This window comes from Camelina sativa, chromosome 13, assembly GCF_000633955.1.
Source record: "Camelina sativa cultivar DH55 chromosome 13, Cs, whole genome shotgun sequence".
In the NCBI taxonomy this organism is placed as follows: domain Eukaryota; kingdom Viridiplantae; phylum Streptophyta; class Magnoliopsida; order Brassicales; family Brassicaceae; genus Camelina; species Camelina sativa.
Window position 1 is genome coordinate 12,271,483 of NC_025697.1, and position 26,772 is coordinate 12,298,254.

The window sequence follows — 26,772 nt, forward strand, 5'->3', positions numbered from 1 at the left end:
ACATATTGAGTCTGTTCATTTCGTAGCTGCAGATATCGTTGTTCATTTAGTTGTTGCAGATATCTGTGGTATGACACTGCGGCAAACGTTGTTTCTGATTTTAGACATCGATTAGATGCAGTGATTAAAAAGGTTGCGTTTTCCGCAGCCGCCTGTGTCAACAAAATGAACACGCCATCGTCGTTAGTATTTTTTTTCATCTCTTTTTGTGTTGTGAGACCGAGAATTTTGGAGAAATTTTGACTTCAAAGAGGGTCTTTTCTTATGTAATTAACCAACCAACTTCATTTCCTTAACATTTTTTTTAAGATAAATATATATTATATTTACAGTAAAACCTCTATAAATTAATAAGGTCGGGACCATGAAATTTTATTAATTATTAATTTATCGATAAATTAATAAAATATTAATTTAAGAAGAAATTTTCTCATTTTCATAATTTTAAAAAATTTCTATTACAAAATAAGATACTTTTGTTATCATTCACATTTTTAAAGATTTTTTTAATTTATAATCTTGGCTATCGTAATAAGATGAATATCAACTGTTTACTAGATTATCTAGATAAAAATGATAAATGTTAGAAGTTTAGAGTTTAGAAGATTGTTACTACTATCCTTCATAATAATGATGAAGTGGAAGAAGATATTGCGGTAATTAATTATCGCATCTATGACTCTCCAAATTTTTTGGATGCGATTTGGGAAGATTACAATAAAAAAAGATAAGAGATGAGCTCTAACAACAATGCAAATTCAAGAATATGCAAACAACAATAGAATCATATTTCACTAGATTTTCTTAAATATGCAAACAACAATAGAGTCATATCTCATCAAATTTTCTTAGATATATATGTATATATATATATATATATTAGTTTATTTGATTATTAATTTATGATATTGATGAGACCATATTTTTATATAGAATTTCTAAAAAAATTATTATCTTATTATTTTATCAAAATATGTCATTTTTTATACTGATCCAATTCGAAACTGGAATAATTTATTAATTTATAACGAATATTAATATAAAGAATATTAATTTATAGAGTATACTTTATTATTGCAATAGGGCTATTGGTATGTCTCCATATAAAAAAAAACTAAGACCATAAATTTGAAAAAATTGCTTTAAGATTCTATAAAGCTAGGAACCTCACTTGAAGGATCCTAAGTTATTGTAGAACTTATAATTTGTGCATTTACACGCTTTCTGGACATGTCTGCATAAACGCAATATAACGTTTTTTCAGAATGTTTGGTCCTCAGACTCCTCGTCCAAGCTTACATAACGTATCATACCTGCTGTTATTAAATTAATTAAAGGGATAAGGCGGTTCAAGAACTTATTGTCGTCTCTGTGTCCTTGGAAATTGTGATTACTCTTTTACTAATTTGTTTTGACTTTGGAAAACGAGAAAAGGTGGGTCGTTTCGGACACACTACGACACGAACACGTGCCCTGTTCTTTGTCAAACTATCCAATTATGTTACAAGTTTTGTCCGTTACCTTTTTCCTCTATCACGCAACAAACGTTACCGTGTCCACTTGTCACACTAATCTCTAGAATTATCTTCTAAGAATAATAATAATAATCTATTTTTGTTATGATGGCATATTGGCATTAATATGCTCGACATTAGTGATTTACATAGAATTTTTTTAACTTGTAAAGAGAGAAAAAAAGTTTTAAGTAGTTCTTGTTATTAACGCCTACTGCATAATGTTTTCCTCCTAGTGGGAGATTAGTATATTGGGAAAACAGATGGAATAGATGAAGGATAAACAACAAAACAGAGAATGAATATTTCAGAGTTTATATTGGCTTACATGTGTGGTATGTGCCTGAGATATGAGTATTTGAAGTAGACTTTTCATCATCCAACCTCTATTATTTACTTGGTTTTTTTTTTTTTTTTTTACTACTCGATGTAATAAAATTGTATTTACATAAAATATATGATTTGAATAGTTGTTGGATGGTCAATTTAGATCGTCGGATAAACTATAAACAATCGATTGTAGTACGTTTTGGTTAATATATTACACGATATTCGTAATTTTGGCGTGGTTAACAAACTTCTGTGGTGCGGTACAAATGTTGCAATGGTGGCTCCAAAGCTCTCTTCAACTTTAGATAGTCATATAAGGCAAAACAATATCTCTCTTACTAGTAAATACTAGATAATGTAAATGATTAAATGAAGTCTTTTAAAGCTAAGTATAATCATATAAAATTTAAAAAAACTCAACTTCTATATTACACAATTTACAAAACTTCCTTAATCTAAACAACTGGTTAACAAAAAAAAAAAAAAAAAAACTAAACAGTTTTTACATCACATTCTCTTAACAGTCACTACCAGAATTTTCATCAGTAACATAATTAACATGATTATAATTATTATTGTTATGATTATCACCATGCCACGACCACACAATATCCTCCAACGCCGGGCGGACTTGCTCTTCATACAACCTATTATACTCCAAAGTATCTCCCGCCGATTTGCATAACTCAACGACGGCTACTTCCGGCGCAACCTCGAAAACCTCCGCCGTCACCGCGATCTGTCCTTTCCTCCCTTCCGTTTTCCCGAACATCTTCACTTTAAAATCTTTAGTCCTCTTCATCTTCATGTTCATCTCTTTACCAATCCCTTCAAGCTTCGCTACTATCTCCGACGCTGACCACCTTGACGTAAACATAGATCTAAGCTTCCTCTTGCTCTCGAACAAACTCGACAAATCAAACCCTGATGACATGGATGAGATGAACTCAAACGCGTTAAAGAACTTTGGCGTTGTTGCTGTTGTTATTGTTGTATCCTCTTCTACGTTTTGGTTATCGAGCTCGTCGATCTTGAAAGCGACCGGAGAGTTGAAGTTTTTACGAAACCAAGGCGTTCGCATAATCGCCGGGATAGAGATACGTTTACTAGGATCAACGACTAAAAGCTTCGAAACTAACCTCCTAGCTTCCGGCGGAAACCACGGCGGAAACTCAAACTCCGATTTGAATATTTTCCGGTACATGTTCATCAGATTCTCATCTTGAAACGGCAAGAACCCGGCGAGAAGCACGTACAAGATGACGCCGCAAGACCATATATCAACTTTAGCTCCGTCGTAACCTTTCTTCCTCAGAATCTCCGGGGCAACGTAAGCCGGAGTACCGCACTGAGTATGAAGCAAACCGTCTTGCAAAATCTGTTCCGGTAAAGCAGAGAGACCGAAGTCGGAGACCTTGAGATCACCGTTCTCGTCTACCAAGAGATTCTCAGGTTTCAGATCTCGGTGAGAGACGCCTCGGCTGTGACAAAAATCAACGGCTGAGATTAACTGTTGGAAGTATCTACGAGCTGAGTCTTCTTTAAGCTTTCCTTTAACGACTTTGGAGAAAAGCTCACCGCCTTTAACGAACTCCATGATGAAGAAGATCTTTGTCTTTGTAGCCATGACTTCTTTTAACTCGACGATGTTTGGATGACGAACTAGTTTCATGATTGAGATCTCTCTTTTGATTTGCTCCATCATACCTTGACGTTTGAGTACTTGGTCTTTGTTTATGACTTTGATTGCAACGCTTTCTCCGGTGGTTGTCTCTTTGCCGTAATAGACTTTTGCGAACGTTCCTTTGCCTAGTAACCTTCCCATCTCGTATTTCCCGAACAGAACTCGACGCTGTTGTTGTTCTTCCTCCATTAGGGCCGATTGGTAAAGACGGTTATTGATGTACGAGAAATGATTTAGGAGAGGGTAAAGTTGTTGATACATGAGTTTAAGTTTGGATTCCATGAGCATATACAGAAATAGAAAGATTCCATATTCAGCATATTGCTCACAAGTGACAATATGGAGATAAATGAGAGAGAGAGAGTATGATGAATGATAAGCTTGAAGGTGGGTTATAGTTATAAGAAATGAAGAAAAAGGACTTGAGGCGGTTTGAGGAAGAAGGCCCCTTGTAAAAATATTCTGTGGGGTAAATAAAAGAGATGCTGACACGAAAGAATCTTTCTTAATCAATCTGCTGCGGTTTTGAGAAGCAAGTTTTTTCATACGAGTGAATGGGTTATTCTTTCTCTATCTATATATTTGTGATTTTACAGTAATTAATGTTCCTCTTTCCGTTACACCTCAATGAATATTAAATTAATGATTATTGTCATATAAGTATAATTTTATTAATATGTGTTGTTTTTTTTTCAACCACACGTATTAATGTTTTTTGGTTTTTTAAAATGATTTTATTAATGTAAATAACTATTGTGACGTCTCCTTAATTGTTGTACTTACATAAGGAGGATGTTATCCACCTTATCCTTTTCACCCTATCATCAGGGCAGGATTACATGGTTGGGCAAATGATGCAATCGTCTAGAGCCTACTTTAATACATTAATTAATTAAAGCCAAATATCATAATCAGAAACAGTCGTACAAGTAAGTATATGATAAGATAAAAAAATTTATACTTAAAAAGGGTCCAAGTTTTCTTTTAAATACATTATATTATTTTGTTATCTTATCCCACAGTTCGGTTTGCATATAATCCACTAAATGATTTTACCACATAAAGCGTGTATATGCATATTGTAGAAACTAAAAATAATTCTGATTATTTTGAAATTTATCATCCACATATATTTGAATTTATTTATCAATAAATGTGTACTTCGGATTTTGATTTGTAGAGTTTATCTTGATGATTAAATTTGTTTATTTGGAGAACGTTGTGGATTATGGAATAATGGTAGATTATGGAAGAACGATTTCCAATAAACTATAGTTTTGTTTGTTACAAGTTAAGTACCAAAGCTAACAATAGTCCAAAAGTTTTGGTGGAAGAGATTAGTATTATTGACTGAAAATTTCGAATAAACACGATGACGATGACGCAATGGTAGCATTTGTCTGTATCCCATAGTTGGAGAAGATATTTTTTCAGGCGAATGACTAAAAATTTTCATTGGCTCCAATCTTGTTTAAAACAAATATATATCTTACCCAACAATTACTGAATATTGTATATTCATCTATATAATAAAACGACGCAACTTAAAACTATTGTTGATTTGTTGTTATATATACTCTTAGTAGACGACGAGATATATTACGAGTTAAGTGCAAACAATTATATTATTATAAACATGTTACATAATACATGATACATGAACAATTCAAAAACAACCAATAAAACAAATAAAGGAACTTGATATATTAGGCAGAGTTAAAGTATTGTTTACATTTTTTAGTTCTTGTACTTTTTGATTCCACCACCAACAAAAAAAAATCATATACTTTAATTATTAATTATTCATTCATATCTCTATCGGATTTCAGGACGTAATATATAAATGAATTTGAAACAATAGTCCAAAGATTTTTGGTAAAAGAGATTAATATTGTTGACTGAAATATCGAATAAAACAAATAATGATGGCGCAATGGTAGCATTCATTTGTAGCTATAGTTGAAGAAGATTTTTATTGGTAGAATAACTAAGTTTTTTATGAGGCTCCAGCAATTTTAAAACAAATCTTGTTACATTATTAATGACTATATATGCATCTGTATAATAAAGTTTTTTATGTCGACTGCAAAGGACACGATATGCAAGTCAATTTTCGTCATGCTGTTTTGGATCTTAGTTATTAAGGCTCAAGAGTTTATTATTATCTGTAATGATGTTGATTGCATGGTTTATTATATATTAGTCCCACTCAATGACAAGATTTTGCATGGTTTATTACATTTTAGTTGCACTTAGAGACAAAATTTGAAAAACAATTAAGAGAATAGTAACAGCAATATACTAATGAAATATTATAGATAAAATAAATAATAACTAGTTATTCAAAGATTAAACAAATAAAATTTTAAGTGGATTAAAACCAAATTATATTTATGTTGGAGGATTAAAGTTAAAAAAAAAATTAGTATGTGAGAAATAACGTTGGTATATATATAGAGTTCGATAATATATTTTTTATTCATTGTTTATGTGTTTTTTTTTTGTGGCTCGCTAGCTTCTGTAACCGTTAACACTCGAGAGAAAAAGTTTTTGAAATTTAATGATTTTGAAAAGTTCGTGTGGGTAGAATCAATCTAAACCCAACACATCATTTTGAAAATATGAGAACATTGCCATATAAGATCTTTTTACAAGATGATACACAAATAGCATCAAACCCAAATCAAATAAATTTTAGTCGGTGTTTTCTTATTCAATAGTATTTTATTTTTATCTTATGGATTATCTTTAAATTTTTAAACGTACATATTTTCGTCTGACTATAACATATATTGTCCAGGTACTGAATGAAATAAAATATATATATATATATATATTTTTGTCTCATGTTGCATAATGGTGTGATATTGTCTAGAGACAACTACTGTATAGAGAGATTCAAGATTGTGCTTATAGCGGATCTATTTTTTTTTTTTAGGAAGTCATACTATATAGTAATTTTTTTTTTGATGAAAACTATATAATAACATTATGAAGTAACTGTAAAAATACCCATATAAAAAAGTCTACAAAAAACTTTCAACTAAAACAATAACAAAAAAATATAAAAATTAATAAGAAAAGTGATGGGTGGCCTATATATAACATAAACAAAACAGAAAAAATAAATATACCATTGCTTCAACATAGATTTGAACACACATTAACAGGGTCAATTATTTGATTGTCAACCAAAATCAGGAATGAATACACGGTAACATTTTTAATTTTTATATTTTTTGGGGGTCATCTGACCCCGTTCATCTGAACGTAGGTCCGCCTATATGTGCTACAATGTTTGATATTTAGTTTTCAAGAATGGAGTTACAACAACATGATTCTATGAGAACATTAATTTACCCTTCAAAACGCTTATATTATTTCAATGATACATCTTTAGAATAAAGTTATCAATGATGGTTTATAAAAATTTGTTAAATATATAAACAAATTAATAATTTGCATGTAATAAAATAAAATAAAAATTAAATGAAAGAGTATTGAATTAAAAAAATTACAAAATATGTCTGCAAAGTAGCAATTTTTTAATATCTAATTTCGTTTAATTTGAGTGTGTACACATGTGTTAATTTATATTCTGGTGATCTTTTAGTTATTTTTGAAAAATACATTTTTAGTTGGAATTTGTTACCAAAGTTATTTGATAGATGGTGTAATATAAACGTAATACTGTATATTTTATCTCTTTTGTAATATAAGATACAGTGTAGACATACTAATCTAAAGAAATAGAACCCACATGGTAAACCCACTTGACTGAAATTTTTTTAAAAGAACCATAAGTTATAAAACACGAAATATTATAATTAAATAAAGTTAAAAAGTTTAATTTTCTTTTTGGGAGATTTGCTACTATAACCTACAATTTATTAGAAACAACTAAAATAACCTATCAAGATTTAAAAAATATTTGTACAGCACATTTTTACTATATTACCCTTGCATATATTATTCATTTTTCTTCTTAACTACATAAATATTGTAAAAATCACACATACAATACTAAATATTCAGAAAATTACTTTAAAACAAAATTTAAAAAAGGAAATAACTGAAAACGAAAATTAAGGAAATCATTTAATAAGGGAAGCAAATGAAAAAGGAAATATTTTTTAATAAAAAATCTTCAAAAATCTTTGGTAATTTTTTAGACTTCAAAAATATAATTTAACAGACTTATAGGTCTGCATAGTTCTATAAACTTTGGTGAAGGATTCTAAGAGATTGTTTAGGAAGTTTTTTAAAATCTTGCTGATTTGTTTTTTCTAATCTTGTAAAATCTTTCTATTTGATGAAAGAGTTTTCATGACTTTTGTTATGAAGGAAATGATATAAAATCCTAAACCAATAACATAAAATTTGAATTCATTAATAATCCAAGATTTTTTTGTTTTACTTGAATAACATAAAACTTTTAATGACTTTATAAAACTCTTAATCCAATAGCACTAGATTTATTAAGATTTTAGATAACTTTTTACAAATCCACAACCAATAACACCAAATTTTTAAAGAGTTTTAAAAAGTCTTGATTGAATAACAACATATTTTACCTAACTTTTAAAGTCATTAAAATTCTTTCTAAATCCTAAACCAATACCTCCCCCTAAAACTTCGCATTTTTGGTAGACTTAATTACTCTGCTGAATCATAGACTTTAGTAAAGTCTTCGGATTTTCGGTAGACTTGAAAAATATATTAAGCAAACTTCTAGTTAGTCTGCGGAGATTCATATACTTCGATAAAGTCTTCGCATTTTTGGTAGACTTCAAAAATATATATAGCGTTGAATGGAGAAAGCATATCAGGCAGAGCATATCAAGTGGTTCAAGTAGATCAAGCAAAATAGATTAGATCAATATTTGGTTGTTTAAGTGCAGATCAAGGGTGAACAACATCAAAAAAGTTGTAAACCATATCTGCATGTATTTCTCCTGCATTTATCACAAAAAAACAAAAAAATATGAACTGCACACAGTTCATCTGCATTAACTTTTAAAAGTAAAAAAATTCTTGAATAGTAACTTAGTGATAGGAGGACTACATTAAAGGGTGATCTGTTATTTTTCTGTCTTTCCATTCAAAGCCATATTAAGAAGACTTATAGCTAGTTTGCGGAGTATTATAGACTTTCTTAAAGTTTTCGCATTTTCAGTAGATTTCAAAAATATATTAAGCAGACTTATAGTTAGTTTGCAAAGTAATCTAGACTTTTGTTAAGTTTTCGTATTTTTGGTAGACTTCAAAAATATATTAAGCAGACTTATAGCTAATCTGCTTAGTAATCTAGACTTTTGTTAAGTCTTCGTATTTTCGGTAGACTTCAATAATATATTCAGCAGACTTATAGTTAATCTGCGAAGTTTTATAGACTTTTGGTTAAATTTTGTATTTACGGTAGACTTCAAAAATATATTAAGCAGACTTATAGATAGTCTGCAGAGTTGTATAGACTTAAGTTAAGTCTTCAAAATATATTAAGCAGACTTATAGTTAGTCTGGGGAGTTGTGTAGACTTTTGTTAAGTCTTCGTATTTTTAGTAGACTTCAAAAATATATTAAGCAGATTTATAGTTAGTCTACGGAGATTCATAAACTTCGGTAAAATCTTCTCATTGTTGATAAACGTTAAAAATATATTAAGTAGACATATAGCTAATCTGCATAGTTCTATAGACTTTGGTTAAGTCTGGTGTATTGTACTAATTCTAGGAGACTTGTTTGGTAATAATTTAAAAAAAATTCTTAATAGGCATTGTATCCACCTCTCTTTTACCTTTCAATGGTATTTTTGAAAATTATTAATGAAACGTAATTAAAAGAATAGGGGTTCATAATTAACAATAATTGAACCCAAAAATTCAATAAACTAATCAAAAAGAGAAAGACGTAACAGATCTTATGTTGTGGAGAACGAAGAAAGTCGATTCAAAGTTAATTCATTATATTAGGTTTTAAACAATTAATATATTTTCATAAATATTTAGATATTGGAATTTAATTTTAAATTTTTTATGAACCATATATCTTTGCCATTTGAAAAAAAAAAAGACAAAAGATATTTTTGGTATTATGAAAATCATTACACAAAAAATGAGTTAGTGTGACAATAAAAATAAAAAGAGGTTCGGGTGGCTAATCATTAACTAAAGTGGGTTACCATGGATAATTCTCTCTTTCTTTTATCTATTCTAGGGGCCATATGCGTAAATATAAAATGCTAAGAAGCAATTGTAACCTTGTTTAGGAACCAGAACAAGACTTGGACGGTGATGTGCCAATGACTTTCCTCACAATTTTGATTTTTTGTATCTATCTCAACTGGCTTTTCAAATCGGATAATAAAGAGGCCATTGGAGTTTAGAGAAACTAGGGTACGAAGAGAAGAATTAGAGTTCCCTCTTCTTGGGATAAAAAAAAAATGAACGACGGTCAACGAAAGTTGAAATTGAAAACGCATATTTGTAGCTGATTCTCTATACTTAAGTACGTGTATGATCGACTTCGAGATTGTATGTGCATAAAATAAATAAAATACACAAGCTTTGTTAACAGGGTTTGGTTTTTCCTACATCTCCGGGACCTAGTCCAGAACGAATCTACTAAAACAAGATAGCAATTACAACTGCATATGATAAAAACACTACTATGCCTATACTTCTTTTCTAGATGAATACCATCAAAAGATCTCTCTAACTTGATGATGGGGCGACACCACACATCTTGTGTGCATCTCTCGAAACTAACTTGAAGCGCGCAAGTCTTCATGAAGCGCCCTCTTGGTATTTATATTCATTGCCCAACCCCTAGGGTTGACAACTTTCCTATTATACAACAAATAGGAATTGGGAGATTAACAATTGTACAACCCCTAGGGTTGACAATTTTCCTATTATACAACAAATAGGAATTTGCTATTATACAACAAATAAGAATCTTCCATTCAAGATGTTCATCCAGCTCAACAACCGCCACTTGGCTTGTCCAAGTCGGCCTTAAGCTTCTGTACTCAAACTCTTCAATTCAGCTTCTTGTACTACTTCCTTTATTAACGTCGGAGTAGTACAAGAACTGCTTCAGACATTTGATACCATCTCCATTGAATCTGACCCTCTTGGCTTGTCCAAGTTGTCCCCAAACTTCTGTATTTCAACTCTTTAAAGTACTCACACAATTCGGCGTCCTGTATAACTTCATGTAATACCTCTTGTACTACTTTGGAACTTCACATATGTTCGTACTGCAACTGTGTCAAGTAGTGCCTCAACAACTTTGTCAAGTAGTGCCTCAACAACTTTGTTAGTTCTGCTCATTGTCTTCACACCATCTATGAGACATCTGTGATGATTCTATCTTGTTGTATCATATATCACAATGTTGTATGACATCCTGATTTAGTAGCAATCCCATGACATGTTTCGAACAACTTATAAAACTCAGTCAACACATACACCTTCAATCTCTCCCTTGGTGATTGAGTTTTATAATCCATGCACCTATTAAAACTAGTTAGCACAACGTCTTCAATCTCTCCCTTAGTGATTGAGTTGTTCAATTCCATGCATCTTATAAAACTATTCATCACAATATCTTCAATCTCTCCCTTGATGACTGCGTTTTAAATCTCCTTCAATCTCTCACTTCATGCTACATCATGTATCATTCTTGAAAGATCATAACATTTTCATTCTCCCTCTTTTTTAACTTAGTTTGATACTCAAGCACATTCTTTAATCTCTAATCACTAGTAGAGCTCCCCCATAATATTTGCTCTTAGCTCGCTACAAACTCTTAGCTCTTTGCTCTTCTCCCCCAGCTTGAGTGCAAACTAAGATAAAAACAAACAACATATTGAATTCACCCATCTGGACTACTACAACATTGCATAGCACTTGACTAGTCTTGAATTATACCCGCTGTTATGCCTTTAATGTACCCATCTTCTGATCATAAAAATTGAAGTTTATTTTATTGATTTTTACTTGAAACAATCTTCGTAGCCCTGCAACAGACCTCTGTTTCAGTGATCTTTGTGAGCTGATGAGTTAGTTCTTACAACAGCCACGAGCTGATTGTAACATCACATATCCAAACCAACAACTATCTCTCCCACAACTCTCTCTATCTCTCCCTGATGGAACATACTCCATTACCAGAAATTATAGCAGCCAATATCAACTATTAGATTTTTCTATGCACTGCTTTATGATAGTAGCTGTCTCACACAAACTGATTCAATGAAACTTCTACAGCAAACTTGAACCTGATATGTCGGACTCCAAAACGGTAGCTTTTCTTGTAGCTATCTCACATCAGCTAATCCAAAGACGTTCTTGAGGCTTCTGTTTTAACAATTTTTCTTTTCACAAATGAGCACAAACTTTGCAGACACATCAAACTCCAACGATGGAACCACATGATGAAAGAAAGCCTAACTTCAAAAACTGCAGATCCCTGAAACTCTTTTTACATTCACCACACAAAACTTTGCAAAAGCATAGCTTTAAAAATCTTGGAATTAACTAGTCTGAACCACCATCATTCTACTAGGTTCCCAGATTCCAAAACCAGTTCCCTTCTACCAGAATCTAGTTCAACATGTCTTTAGTATCTCTGCCAAACTTCATTCCATTCTGAGTTCATTTGGTCCTCCTTTTGATATTACCACAGAAACTGGAAAAATCTGAAACTTGGGAAACACTGTGCCTGAAACACACTGAACATGCTTGAATAAATACCAAACCAGCCATTGAAAACTTCAATCTAACCGTTGAATCTCAAGTACGTAATAGCACCAAGCTCCCCACAAAATTTCAGTATGATCAGATTATTTTTGTATCACCAAACCCTCTCCTGAAGTTGCTATCTTGAAACAAATTTTGGTAATCCTTCTAAGATTTAAAAAAAAATAATCTTCTCTCTTTTTCATGGCATATTACAGTCACTGACACCCAACAATTCTAGTCATGTGCTTGCTACCTCTTAAATTTCTTCATCTCTCTTGATGTTGAGCATAAACGGAGTAGCAAAATAACCCAGAAAATTAATAAAATTGGTGGGGATATCAAACATAGTCATACGAAGCCATAGGAGAAAACAGATCGCGATTTCGATTTACGGTTTGAGAGTTATGGCCAAAATCCCAACACAGATCCGAAATAATGCTGCCTGCAAACAGCCAAATTTGAGAGCAATTTCCCGTCAAGCCACAAGGAATGAGTAGAATATCTTTATATAATTGGAAAGATCTCGTTTCCAAGTTTCTAGAACAACTTTTAGAACTCAAATCCAAAGTCTGTAGCCAAAGTAATTGAAGAAGAAAGTAGCAACCCGTGAAAGAAAAAATGTTCTTAAAACCTGCAACCTTCTTTTCATCATTATTTGATTTCTCTGCAAATACCAGCGACATCTTTCCAAACCATATTTTGATTCATGTTTCTTTCTCATGAAAATAACCATTAATAGCTGATCAAGAACACGCTCTTTGTTTTCTTCTCCCAAAGCTCTTTCTATGAAGCTCAACATTCTTCTCCCTCATGTTGATTGCGTGTCCCGCTAAGACAAATTCCAATTCAGGACACATACACCAACACACTTCCAAATCATACTTCAACCAATCAAGATGCAGACTCCCAGTTTACTTTCTATCTAGATCAGTTTCTGAAATTTCCATGTTTAAGCATAGTTAGCTCCACACCACTAAGTTTATAAGCATGAACTCATCAAGATTTTTGAACTCTATTCAATCAACTCATGCATGAGCTTTCTTGGAATCTTCATATTCTTCATCTTCACCAAACAAGATGAAGATGTAATAGTACCAACTTTCCTCTTCAACTTGGAAAACTTTAGCAAACCTGTAATAGTACCAGACCAATCTTAACAAGCACTTGAACTGATTTGTGGACTTCGTAGATTCCATAAGGAAAAATCTATGTATCCTTCTTTTGGCCAGAAATAGAACCACACCCTACCAATTCTTTTTGACCGTTGATTTATTTATTTTTTATTTTAATTTTATTTATTTATTTATTTTTTATTTTTTTGTTGATAATGCATTTCCTAAGCATCGGATTCCAAAATCTTAACTTTGAACTCCTTGATCCCTTCCTCGACACCTGCTATGGTTCCAATAGCACTCTCTTCCTATACAGCCACAAACAAACTCCTTCTGCTTTAAAAATTGGAGCTCGATTTAACCTTTTGATTCAACATACGTCTTTGCTTGCTTATCACCGAATGGTATAAATAACACAGTCAATTCTTCAAATAATCTCTGGAATCCTCGCTTCAATCACAATCGCCATTCTCACCACTTGACTTCTCGTATTCAGAAACTATATCTGATCAAAATCAAAATTTCTGTTTTGATTTCACAATTCCCTTATAGCCTCGTGTTTCTCCATGAATCAGTTTGATTCTGCTTAAGCAATCATCTCATTCTCTATTCGAGCCAGAATACAAACTTCAAGCAATTTTGCAAAATCATCTCCGAAATACTTTTCTTCTATTCAAATCAACCACAAAGAAGACATCATCCCGAGGTTAAATCCACCTTTGCTTGAATGATTCTTCAACATAAAACACTTCTTTTCCTTTCAAATTTCTACAAACAAATCATGAGGAGAAGGTTCTCGATAACTTGAGATGAGTCGACAACCCTTTGATTTTACGAATTTCTCCATTCATCCTCAAATTATATTGGGTTTTTTACTCTTTATGTCTCTTTTAAATCTCCAGACTATAAATTTATCAACAAAGACTTGTGATCCCTTTCTTCGTTTCTCCCAACAGCGCAAAATCAAAACTTTGATACCCTTGAAATCTTTTTAAGTAGCGTATAAGATTCAGACCCAATCAGACTTTGGTTTTTCTGCTCAAACCAACCGATTATCTCTTGGTTCAAATTTAAAACCTCTTTTATCATCTTTATTAAGGATCAATCATATCATTGATTGTATCAACTATATATGTAAAGTAGATTAGGTAATTACTTTTAGTGCAAAGCCCTAGTAGTACATCTCCTTGTATATATAGTTCTTCCTCTTATTGTAATAAGATCATCCTTTGCACATATATTTATATGGTATCATATCAGGGGCGCTGTCAGTACTGTGGTGTGCAAGGTCACTCTGCGAAGTTCTGTTCCCAACTGCTGAACCGGCTCTCCTCCACTAGCTCCTCTCCGAGCAGCCCTTTCACGCCATGGCAACCACGGGCTAATCTCGCTGTTCGATCTCCTCACAACACCGATCCCTGGTTACTAGACAGTGGTGCAACTCATCACCTTACCTCTGATCTTCAGAATCTCTCTATGCATCAACCTTACACTGGTAATGATGATGTGATGATTGGTGATGGAACAAGCCTACCAATAACTCACACTGGTTCAATACTTTTACCTTCTCATTCTAAACCTCTTACGTTAACAAATGTGTTGTGTGTTCCCAACATTCACAAGAAACTCATTTCGGTATATCGTCTATGTAACTCTAATCAAGTCTCCGTTACATTCTTTCCTGCTTCCTTTCAGGTGAAGGATCTGCGCACGGGGGTCCTGTTGCTCCAAGGCAGGACTAATAACGAATTGTATGAGTGGCCGATGTCTGCATCTCACGTTGCTGCACTCTATGCCGCTCCTAGTCCTCGTACCACACTCCTATCATGGCATGCTCGTCTCGGTCACCCCTCTTCATCGACCTTGAAATCTGTTGTTTCCAACTTTTCTCTTCCTTTGTCTTCTTCATCTCACTCTATTTCTTGTTCGGATTGTCTGCTTAATAAAACACACAAGCTCCCTTTTTCTACAACCTCTATTGTCTCAACAAAACCACTTCAATATATTTTCTCAGATGTGTGGACCTCCCCTCTCCTCTCCATTGATGATTTCAAATACTATGTGATATTTGTGGATCACTTCACCAGATATACATGGTATTATCCCCTGAAAAATAAATCACAAGTTCACTCAATCTTCATCACTTTCAAAACACTTGTAGAAAACCATTTCTCAACCAAAATCCAAACCTTATATTCTGACAATGGCGGCGAATACATTGCACTACGTGGTTTCTTGTCCTCTCATGGTATTGCTCATCTTACGACACCTCCACACACTCCTGAGCATAACGGCCTCTCCGAACGCAAACATCGGCATATCGTCGAAACTGGTTTAACACTTCTATCTCACGCCTCTATGCCTCTCAAGTACTGGTCGTATGCTTTCTCCGCAGCTGTTTATCTCATCAATCGTCTTCCAACACAGACCATCGACAACGTCTCCCCCTATCAACGCCTCTTTGGAGTCAAGCCCAATTATCTCAAGCTTCGTGTGTTCGGCTGTGCTTGCTTCCCTTGGCTTCGACCATATGCTGCTCATAAATTGGATAATCGGTCCAAGCGGTGTGTGTTCCTGGGCTACTCGCAAACACAGAGTGGTTATTATTGCCTGGATCTTGCAACTGGACGAATCTATACTTCACGCCATGTTCAATTCCTTGAGACTGATTTCCTGTTTGTTGCGTCAATCTCACCGTCTTCACCACCACCTGCGGCTACTGCTTCTCACTTGTCCTCTCCGTCTCCACTTATACATTCGTTTTTCCCCGGCACGGTTCTTCACCACCCGTCTCCGCCATCGTCTGCCTCACCGTCTCCGTCATCACCTTTGGCTGTTTCACCATCACCTTCTCAATCTCCAGCGTCCTCACACACTCCGTCGACGACGTCTCTATCTACTACGTCTTCTCCGCCGGTAACGCCATCTAAGGTACGTACTCCGATCTCTGACTCTTCTTCCTTGACTTCTTCTCCGTCTTCCGCTGAGCCCACTGCTCCAACTCAAAATGGATCGCAGCCCACGATCCAGCCCTCTACCTCCACTCAAAATTTAATCCATAAAACCCAAACACATGACCAAGCCCATCATGATTTCCCGGCCCACTTATCCTCTTCCACTCCAAACAAAACTCCAAGCCCATCAAAAACCTTATCCGTCTCTCACGACTCATCGTCTCTGTCGTCTGCTTCTCCGACTCCGGCACACTCATCTGACACCGCCACTGACTCTTCCTTGTCCTCGCAAGCTTCTACAATCTCTGCTCCGGTGGATCCGACCCCTTCACCGGAACCGATAAATAATCATTCCATGACGACTCGTTCCAAGCGTGGGATCTCTAAGCCTAATCCCAAATATAATTTTCTCGCACAGGCTCGCAATGCTGATGATTCTGAACCACGAACAGCTCGCCAGGCTTTGCGCCATTGATCTCGACGGCAAGGAAAAAGTGAAGCTTCCAATGAACAGTACTCCGACTTCCGTTATACTGCACTCCTAATCCGATAAGTTTGACATCAACTCCACTGTCTTCATCAATCTCCGTTCTAATGTCGACTCCAATGATTTGGTTGAAATCACCTTATCTTTAATTCCTTAAGGATCTTCTTTTCTTTAAACTCAATATTTTTTTAATACTCAGTGTGAATCACTGCCATTGATGCCAAAAATCTGATTTGTGAACTAAAGCTTCGACTTTGTCTTCACCATTGTTGATTTAATGTCTTATTATGATAATATTAATAGCCATTGAAACCCAAAAGGGTTAAACCATGCTATCTCCTTCTCAATTCCAAGTCTTCTCACATAACAACAAAAAAACCCAAAAACATGTATGATCTCTACTCCTTCAGTCTTTCTTCTCTATTCTTTCCCACGTTCTTCGCACAACTTCGATGAATAGCACAAGAACTTCCTAGGAGTTTATGATTAGTTCTGCCTCTGTCAAATTCAAAGCGATTCATTAGGAGTTTTTGATTAGTACACCGTATAACTCTTTCTTCGCTTGCTTCTTCAAACACAAACACTTCTGAACATACTCTCGATCTCTTTCTTTATAACTTCATGAATACTCGTCCTTCTCATATGCTTTAATTCTCTACTAGCCACAAATCCAGGATCACACCCAAAACAAAACCAAATCTCTATCGAGCCCTGCTCTGATACCAATTGAAAACACATATTTGTGGCTAACTCTATATGCTTAAGTACGTGTATGATCGACTTCGAGATTATATGTGCATAAAGTAAATAAGACACACAAGCTTTATTAACGAGGTTCGGTTTTTCCTACATCCCCGGGACCTAGTCCAGAACGAATCCACTAGAACAAGATAGCAATTACAACTATATATGATAAAAGCACTACTATGCCTATCATTCTTTTCTAGATGAATACCATCGAAAGATCTCTCTATCTTGTTGATGGGGCGACACCACACATCTTGTGTGCATCTCTCGAAACTACCTTGAAGCGCGCAAGTCTTCATGAAGCGCCTTTTTGGTATTTATATTCATTGCCCAACCCCTAGGGTTGGCAACTTTCCTATTATACAACAAATAAGAATTGAGAGATTAACAATTGTACAACCCCTAGGATTGACAATTTTCCTATTATACAACAAATAGGAATTTCCTATTATATAACAAATAGGAAAGTTTCTCTCCATGATCCCATCTTGAATCTTCCATTCAAGATGTTCATCCAGCTCAACAACCGCCACTTGGCTTGTCCAAGTCGGCCTTAAGCTTCTGTACTCAAACTCTTCAATTCAGCTTTTTGTACTACTTCATGTATTAACGTTGGACTAGTACAAGAACTGCTTCAGACGTTTGATACCATCTCCATTGAATCTGACCCTCTTGGCTTGTCCAAGTTGTCCCCAAACTTCTGTATTTCAATTCTTTAAAGTACTCACACAGTTCGGCGCTCATGTAATACCTCTTGTACTACTTTGGAACTTCACATATGTTCTTACTGCAATTGTGTTAAGTAGTGCCTCAACAACTTTGTTAGTTCTGCTCATTGTCTTCACACCATCTATGAGATATATGTGATGATTCTATCTTGTTGTCTCATATATCACAATGTTGTATGACATCCTGATTTAGTAGCAATCCCATGACATGTTTCGAACAGCTTATAAAACTCAGTCAACAAATACACCGTCAGAAATTAGGACACAAAATTCAAAACCATGTTATTTCAAGGCCATACGAAAATCTAAAGCCCAAACCTAGACATTTTATGTTCTGAAATAATTTTTTTTTCCGATAATGAGCTGATCATATTTAAATGAATCATTCTGCCTCGATGGTAAAAGGTATATAAAGAAACATGCACTAATTAATCCACAAAGCAACCTTGAACAGAAATATATTTATATCCTTACATAATGATGCCTCGGGATTTGACAAAATGTTTATAAATTATAGTTTAGTTAGAGCTAGCATAAAATATATCACAAAACATTAAACTTAACGGTATGCTTTTCTTTATTATTATTTTTTTTTGGGCAGATCCTCAGACTATGGGACCGGAACTAGGCTTGGAAGATACATATAACCAGAGTTATATGTCCATACCTTTTCCTCCCTATGTCTTTCTATCTCTTTTTTTTGGAATCCATCTTTTCCAATAATGTATAAGTTAACGCAAACGCATTTGCTTCCATTGGTAACTAATATTTCAGAACATGTAACGTTAATCCTATTATTTTGGTCAATAAAAAACACTGAATGAGGAGGATCTACCCCGAGCTCAAATGATGGCAGATCAGGTCTCCACACAACAAAAAGTTTGGTCCAAGAAACAACCCTATCTTTGATACTGTTTGTGACCCATACCTGAATCTCCCCTAGATCATGTTCTTCGTATATGTGTTGGCGAAGCAAAGAAAGTTTATCTCCTCTATAAGCTGATAAGGCTACATTATCATATGGACCTTCGACGAAAGGAATTAGGCTCATATGTTTGAATCTCTCCATGGAAAAATCGAAACTTTGGATAAATGGTGGGCCATGATATTCTGCAGCAATCCAATACATATTTCCTTTTAAGGACACACCATCACACGGTGAGAGTACAATCCAATCCAAAGGAATGTCAAGAGTTTTCCAAGAATTTGACTTGAGGTCGTAAATCTCAACCGGTGGGTCATACTTACCCGTGGGGGACTGGTCGTCTTCGAAAATATCTTCATTGTAAAATCTCAAGATTTTGTAGTTATCATGAGATGCACCATCATATCCAATGCCGTAATAATCATTAAATGCATAAGATGAATTCTGTTTGGTGACCCATCTTACTCTGTGAAAGCAAGGGTTCCAAACAGCGAGTCTTTTGGGATGACGAAAGATGCATAGCAATAACCCATCGCAATGAACAATATCAGACAGCTTACCGCTTCCTCGAAACTCCTTTGGGAGTGGTAAAGAGGAATGATCGGCGTTGGACGCGGGATTAATGATCCGAACCTTATCAGTGATTCGTATGATATGTTCTTGGACCTGCTCTAGATGATCGTAGATGAATCTCTTATCTTTCAACAGGGCATTCCATCTTGTGCACGTCAACTTGAATCGGTTTAGATCTTCGGCTGGAACACTACCAAATATTAATTTCCATATTTCGGGAGGTATAAAAGAACCTTCTGACGAAGATGAAGCTTTATTTCGGGAGGTATTAATTCCCATATTTACCATATGAGAGTTCAAAAAGTTATTGCTGCAAGAGGTATGAGTTATGAATCTGTCGGTATGGATGTTTATATAGCATGTTGGATATGTCACGTGGATGTAATAAAAGTTTAGGACCACACTTTCTTATTACATAAATACGGATATACTATAAATATGAAACTAATTTTTTATTTTTTTTTATTTTTTATTTTTTTTGCCACCTATGATACTAATCTTATAAAATGTAAAAAATTTGATTGTCATGCCATTGGTGTTAAGACAAATGTTTAATTTTTTAATAAAGATAAATATAAATTTAATATTTAGATGAATAAAATCTTTTAAATAATTATTAATTTCAAAAAATATTTTCTCTCTTTAATTAATTATGGCCAAAAATAACTAATTAATTTTAAAAAATTGTAAATCAATCAAAATTTTTAAAAGTAAGTTTTTATATCTAAGTACCCAAATTATTCTTTTAATAACTATATTTGGAAGATTTTGTTAAAATTTTAAATTATGATTCTCCTAGCATTTTCCTTTAATTTCATTTACAAATTGTTTTGAGTTATCATATATACATGTGGAGGTAATAAAAGTTTAGGACCACGCTTTTTTTTAGTGGGAGTTATTAGTATGAGATTTTAATAAACTTTAAATATTATGTAGATTCTGTTGTTATTAAATCAATATTTTGTTAAACTATGTTAAAGTTTAGTGTTATTTGTTTGTGATTTGTAAAAAGTCAATTAAAATCTTAACAAATTTGAGTTATTGGATTCATACTTTTATAAAGTCAATAAAAGTTTTGTGTTATTCAATTAAAACAAAATAATCTAGGATTGTTAATGAATTCAATTACAATGTTAATTGTTCATGTTTTTGCACACTTTCTTTACAAAATAAAGTCATTAAAAATATTACAAAAACTTAGAGATTGTTTAGATTACTTTACAAAATTTTAAAAAACTAATCAACAAAACTATATAATACTAAATAGTAATTTTTTAAAATCTTTCACTTATTCACTTTTGATGATTTTGTTAAAGTCTTCCAAATTCTTTATAAATTAGAATCCAATAATAAATTTAGATATAATCTTATTAGAAATATACGTGGACCATAGAAGGATATGATCTTAATTTCATAAAATCATGCGAAAATAGAGCTTTGTGCAATAAATTAAGTGAGAGGGTTTCCGCGTTTGAGCTTGTCATGACGAATTTCATTATTTTATCATCGTAATCCAAAGTTTTAAAGTGTTGTTGTTTGTAGTTCTTTACGTTTGAGAAACTAACCGAAGGAAATATGGAGCGCAAATTAAAAAGATAAAATCAATATCGTAGAAAGTATCAAATATGTGTCTATGTAAATCTTGTCATGTACCTTTACTTGACCCTAGAAAACAAAAAAACATTATATATATATATATATATTAACCAAAAGAAAAAACATTTATACATATGAATTGTTTTTATTTTTAATAATTATAAGCTTATCTCCATGGCAGGGGATGAGGAAGGGAAACGATGAGATACGTTGCTGATCTTTTTTTGTATATGCCAATTTTGCTACCATTCGTTCCATACTTCGTCCATTCAGCACCAATAAATCATATTTAAATTGTTACTCTATTTTTTCTGCATCTCCCTCAGTTGTCAGTATTCAAATTCCTTCTTACGAACTTTCGTGAACGTTGGACGATCCCTGGCTTATGAGAAAATTACCTCATATTGATTTTTTTTAGCATTATTCGTTTGAGAAGATTTTTTTTTTCTTTTTTTTTTGACATTTTAGCATTGTTGCAAATTAGAGAATAATTATATATTCTCGTGGACGTACGCTTATATAAGATTATCACACACTATCTTTCCTCCCTCTCGTGGATGTTTCAGTATTGTAGAATGTAGAGTGTCTTCTACAATACTAAATTTTGGGGTGTAGAAGTTTATCCATGGTTTTCTAAAAGTTATTATGATAATAAGAAAAAATGTTTTATTGTCTTAATTTTTTTGTGATCAAACTAAATTTTTTAAAATAGCTATTAATTATCTTTTATTTATATTTGAAATGAAAAATATAGGAATAGATTTTAAAATCATGAGATTGTAAATAACATGGTTAATATTGTTTATTATACTTTGTTGCGTCAACTCCAGAGACAGCGAAGGATCTCTTAAAAACGTTTGACGAAGATTGTTGTTCGCGACCATCCAACAGTTCGCTTCGTTGGAGAAACCGGTTAACATGAACAAAAAGGTTTTGAAACTCTCTGGGAGTGTCATTTGTAGAGTTGGATTTGGCATTAATGTTGAAGGGGAGCAAACTTGAGAATACATATGAAGAAGTTATTCATGGAACAATGGAAGTCTTGGGGAGTTATTGGTAGAACCATCGATAGGATCACAAGGTTACATAGCAAATGTGAGAAGGTTTTTAGGGCTACATATGCACTTTTCGATCAATCTATACAACATCACATAGAAGATGGTGGTAGTTATGATGATATCATTGACTTGATGCTAAAGGTGGAAAAGGGAGAGATTGAACTAAAAACCGGTTAACTTAAACAAAAAGTTTTTGAAACTCTCTAGGAGTGTTATATGTAGAATTGGATTTGGGATCAATCTTGAAGGGAGCAAACTTGAGAATACTTATGAAGAAGTTGTTCGTGGAACAATGGAGGTGTTAGGGGAGTTTTGCAGCATCAGATAACTTCCCGGTTATTGGTAGAATCATCGATAGGATCACGCGATTACATACCAAATGTGAGAAGGTCTGTAAGGCTACAAATGCATTTTTCGATCATTGTATACAACATCACCTAGAAGATGGTGGTAGTAAAGATGATATCATTGACTAGCTGCTAAAGGTGGAACGGGACAAATTGAACTTGAAGAGTTTCAGTTTACTCAAAACTACACCAAAGGAATTCTTATCGTACGTGATGGGACACCTCTTTAATCTCTAACTTTGTTTTTCTATTAAGTATTTTTTTTTTTTTTTGGGGATAATTACAGGATATTCTTCTTGCTGGAGTAGACACTACTGGCCACACAATAACATGGGTGATGACGCATTTGATTACTAACCCAAGAGTTATGAAGAAAGCACAAGAAAAGGTGAGAGAAGTGATCACAAACAAAGACGATATCACAGAAGAAGATATAGAACGACTTGTGTATCTGAAAATGGTGATTTGAAATAAGATAAGGTAATGTGCGAATCTGTCTGTTTATTCAATAGAGGTTGAGAGTATTTATACAAGAGTAGTTCCCTAACTAGAAGATAACTTTGTACCCACGTAAATATAGTTTATAGAAGATTTACATATATCTCTTAGTCCTAATACCCCCCTTCAAGTTGGTGAGACGAAATCTCGAACACCTAACGTGGACATTAGTCGTTGAAACTGAGGCGCAGGCAACGCCTTGATTAAGAGGTCTGCAACTTGGTCGTGAGTGGAGACATGAACCGTAGAAATCAACTTATCTTGCACGGCGTCACGAATTTGATGACAGTCACGTTTGATATGCTTTGTTCGTTCGTGAAAAACAGGATTAGCAGCAATGTGAATGGCTGCTTGACTATCACAATGCAGAGAGATCGGAGTAGTGTGTGCGACACCTAAATCCTCCATGAGACCTTTTAACCACTTGATCTCCTTAAGTGTGTAAGCCATGGCACGGTATTCAGCTTTAGCAGAGGAACTAGATACAGTATTCTGTTTCTTAGTCTTCCAAAAAATGGGGGAGTCACCCAAATAAATAACATAAGCAGACAAAGAGCGACGAGTGCATGGACAAGCAGAGAGATCAGAGTCGCAATAAGCCGTTAGAGTCAAAGAACTATCGGAGCGTAGAAGAATGCCTTGATCAGGTGTGCCCTTGAGATAACAAACAAGACGAAGCGCAGCTTCCCAATGAGCAACAAGTGGAGTCTTCATGAACTGAGAAAGAATGTGAACCGGGTAGCTCAAATCCGGACGCGTGATAGTTAAATAAATGAACCGACCAACCAAGCGACGATACTGTTCAGGATCCTTATACAACGGACTCTTGACCGAGCCAAGCTGATGATTAACTTCCATTGGTGTTGGAGCAGGTGCAGCACCTAACAAACCAGCCTCGTGAATGATGTCGAGTGTGTACTTTCGTTGAGATAAACAGAAACCATCTTTGCCACGAGAGACCTCAATACCCAAAAAATATTTTAACTTACCAAGATCTTTCATATGGAAGCACTTGCTGAGCTGAACCTTAAAATGATTAATAGCTTCAAGATTATTTCCGACAATAACGAAGTCATCAACGTAGACCAGAATGTGAATCACCGTCGAGCCACGGAGCAAAGAGAACAAAGAATAGTCCTGGTAGCTTTGCTTAAAACCAAATGCACGAAGAGCGGTGGACAGTTTTGAGAACCAACACCGTGGTGCTTGCTTAAGACCATACAGAGACTTGCGGAGACAACACACTTTATTAGGATCAGAGGTTTGAAAACCCGGAGGGAGCCGCATGTAAACCTCTTCCTCGAGATCACCATGAAGGAAGGCATTATGCACATCCATTTGGTGAACCTCCCACTCTTTTGCAACAGCAACTCCGAGAAGAGACCGTACCGTAGTCATCTTTGCAACCGGAGCAAACGTTTCTTTAAAATCAACCCCCTCTTTTTGAAGATTACCCATTGCAACAAGACGCGCTTTGTGTCATTCGAGAGAACCATCAGCTCGAAATTTCAACTTGTAAATCCATTTACTATTGATAGCTTTCTTTCAAATCAGTAACATCCCAAGTATTATTTGCTTCCAATGCGTCAATTTCTTTCCGCATTGCTTCACACCACTTTTTGATCTTTACAGCATCCTTGAAATGCTTTGGCTCGTGACTGTCTAAAATCTTAGCCATAAAAGCAATGTGGTTCGCAGAGAAACCAACATTAGATAAAAACGTAGTTATAGGATAAAGAACCGTACCCGAGACCGTAGAAGAGGACAGTGAATCGAGGAGATCAGGGGCGAGAGCGTGAGAGGAAGAGTGTACAGGAGGAACAACAAAATCTTTATGAAGAACCGAAGGAAACTTTTTGCGCTGTCCCTTGCCCAATAGTTCTGGTAGACCCGGAGTGACAGGCGAAGTAGTCTCCGAGGTTTCGTCAACTGGAGACGAAAACGAAGTAGACGGGCTACCCGGAGAAGGAACCACAGTGGATGGTGGAAGAGGTTCTTCTTCGGGTAGAACAGGTCCAACAGCCGGTGAGGAACTAAAGTCAGGGGAAACAACTGCAACAGTCGGAGGAACCGGAGGTGTAGACCAGTCATCATCGACAACAACAGGTTGTTGTATAGGTAACGAAGAAGGAGACATCGGATGCGAGAAAGGGAAAATCTCCTCTTCAAACCTCACATCGCGGCTAACAAAGAATTTTTCAGTGGTAAGATCAAACAAACGCCACCCCTTTTTCCCATAGGGATAGCCAACAAAGACGCATTTCCGGCTCCGAGGACCAAACTTGTCCTTATCTCTAGACCGAAGATGTGCATAACACAAACAACCGAAAGTACGGATCATAGAATACGACGGGCGCCGGCCAAACAACAATTCGTACGGAGTCTTGTTCTTCAACATAGAAGACGGCGTTCTGTTTATCAAATGTGTCGCAGTAAGGACACTCTCACCCCAAAACTTCACAGGCATATGACTTTGAAAGAGGCATGCACGGGCAACATTAAGAATATGCCTGTGTTTGCGTTCAACACGCCCATTTTGTTGAGGAGTGTCGACGCAAGACGTTTGATGCAAGATACTGTGTTCTTGAAAATAAGATGTTAGGCCCATGAATTCTGTTCCATTATCTGTGCGAAACGATTGTACCGGTTTGCCAAATTGTCGTGTGGACATGACACAAAAATTTCGTATGAGCTGAGGAACCTCGGATTTGGCAGTCATGAGATAGGTCCAGACAGCCCTCGAATAATCATCAACTAGTGTAAGAAAATAAGTAGCACCATTTGTAGAGGGAGTGCGATAAGGACCCCATACGTCACAATGAACAAGTGAAAAGCAATCAGAAGCTTTATTACTACTATCATGAAAAACATCTCTTGTTTGTTTAGAACGGAAACAAATGTCACAACTTTTGATATCTCCAGCAGTGCTAGGATAAGGAACACACTCAGATAAAGAAACTAAAACACCAGGAGAAGGATGGCCAAGCCTTCTATGCCACAAAGCACTCGATGACAGATGATGAGCCGACAACTTGGGAGACCGCAACGCCAACACTCCCGTAAAATAGTACACCCCCTCACGCTCTTCACCCGCTCCAATCAAAGTCCTCGAAAAACGGTCCTGCAAGAAACAAAATGTATCAGTAAATATACCAATGGAGCCAGTCTGCTTCAATAACTTGGAGACTGAAATTAAAGTGCAATTAAAATCAGGAACAAACAACACATCAGTCAGCAGGTAGGCTGAACTCAATTGAAGAGAACCACACTTAACGGCACGAGATGGTTGCCCATCAGGTTTAGTAACTGGTGAAGGAACAATGTCAACAACATCCACCAAAATAGAAAGGCCACCAGTCATATGGTGAGATGCGCCAGTATCTAAAACGACATCGGTTAAGTGTGTTTTACCAGACAGTTTTTCGGAGGAGGTATTGGAGCGTTGAGCTGCGAGCAGGTTGATTAGTTGTGT

The 26,772-nt window shown here is 34.9% G+C and overlaps 4 protein-coding genes across 4 annotated transcripts; all 4 read right to left on the reverse strand.

Moving 5' to 3' along the window:
• LOC104736531 (CBL-interacting serine/threonine-protein kinase 25-like) lies at positions 2,245-4,003 on the reverse strand. Its single transcript, XM_010456532.2, has one exon. The coding sequence runs from the start codon at positions 3,814-3,816 to the stop codon at positions 2,362-2,364; it is 1,455 nt and encodes a 484-aa protein (XP_010454834.1). The 5' UTR covers positions 3,817-4,003; the 3' UTR covers positions 2,245-2,361.
• On the reverse strand, positions 18,755-20,102 carry LOC104738169 (F-box/WD-40 repeat-containing protein 1-like). The gene has a single exon (XM_010458386.2). It carries the CDS (start codon positions 20,087-20,089, stop codon positions 18,914-18,916), a length of 1,176 nt encoding a protein of 391 aa, XP_010456688.2. The 5' UTR covers positions 20,090-20,102; the 3' UTR covers positions 18,755-18,913.
• Positions 23,427-24,758, reverse strand: LOC109128350 (uncharacterized mitochondrial protein AtMg00810-like). Its single transcript, XM_019234553.1, has one exon. The coding sequence runs from the start codon at positions 24,756-24,758 to the stop codon at positions 23,427-23,429; it is 1,332 nt and encodes a 443-aa protein (XP_019090098.1).
• Positions 24,829-26,019, reverse strand: LOC104738171. The gene has a single exon (XM_010458389.1). The coding sequence runs from the start codon at positions 26,017-26,019 to the stop codon at positions 24,829-24,831; it is 1,191 nt and encodes a 396-aa protein (XP_010456691.1).

Coding starts and splice junctions, on each gene's coding strand:
- LOC104736531 (XM_010456532.2), bottom strand. CDS start 3,816: ATGCTCATGGAATCCAAACTTAAACTCATGTATCAACAACTTTACCCT.
- LOC104738169 (XM_010458386.2), bottom strand. CDS start 20,089: ATGGTAAATATGGGAATTAATACCTCCCGAAATAAAGCTTCATCTTCG.
- LOC109128350 (XM_019234553.1), bottom strand. CDS start 24,758: ATGGGTAATCTTCAAAAAGAGGGGGTTGATTTTAAAGAAACGTTTGCT.
- LOC104738171 (XM_010458389.1), bottom strand. CDS start 26,019: ATGACTGCCAAATCCGAGGTTCCTCAGCTCATACGAAATTTTTGTGTC.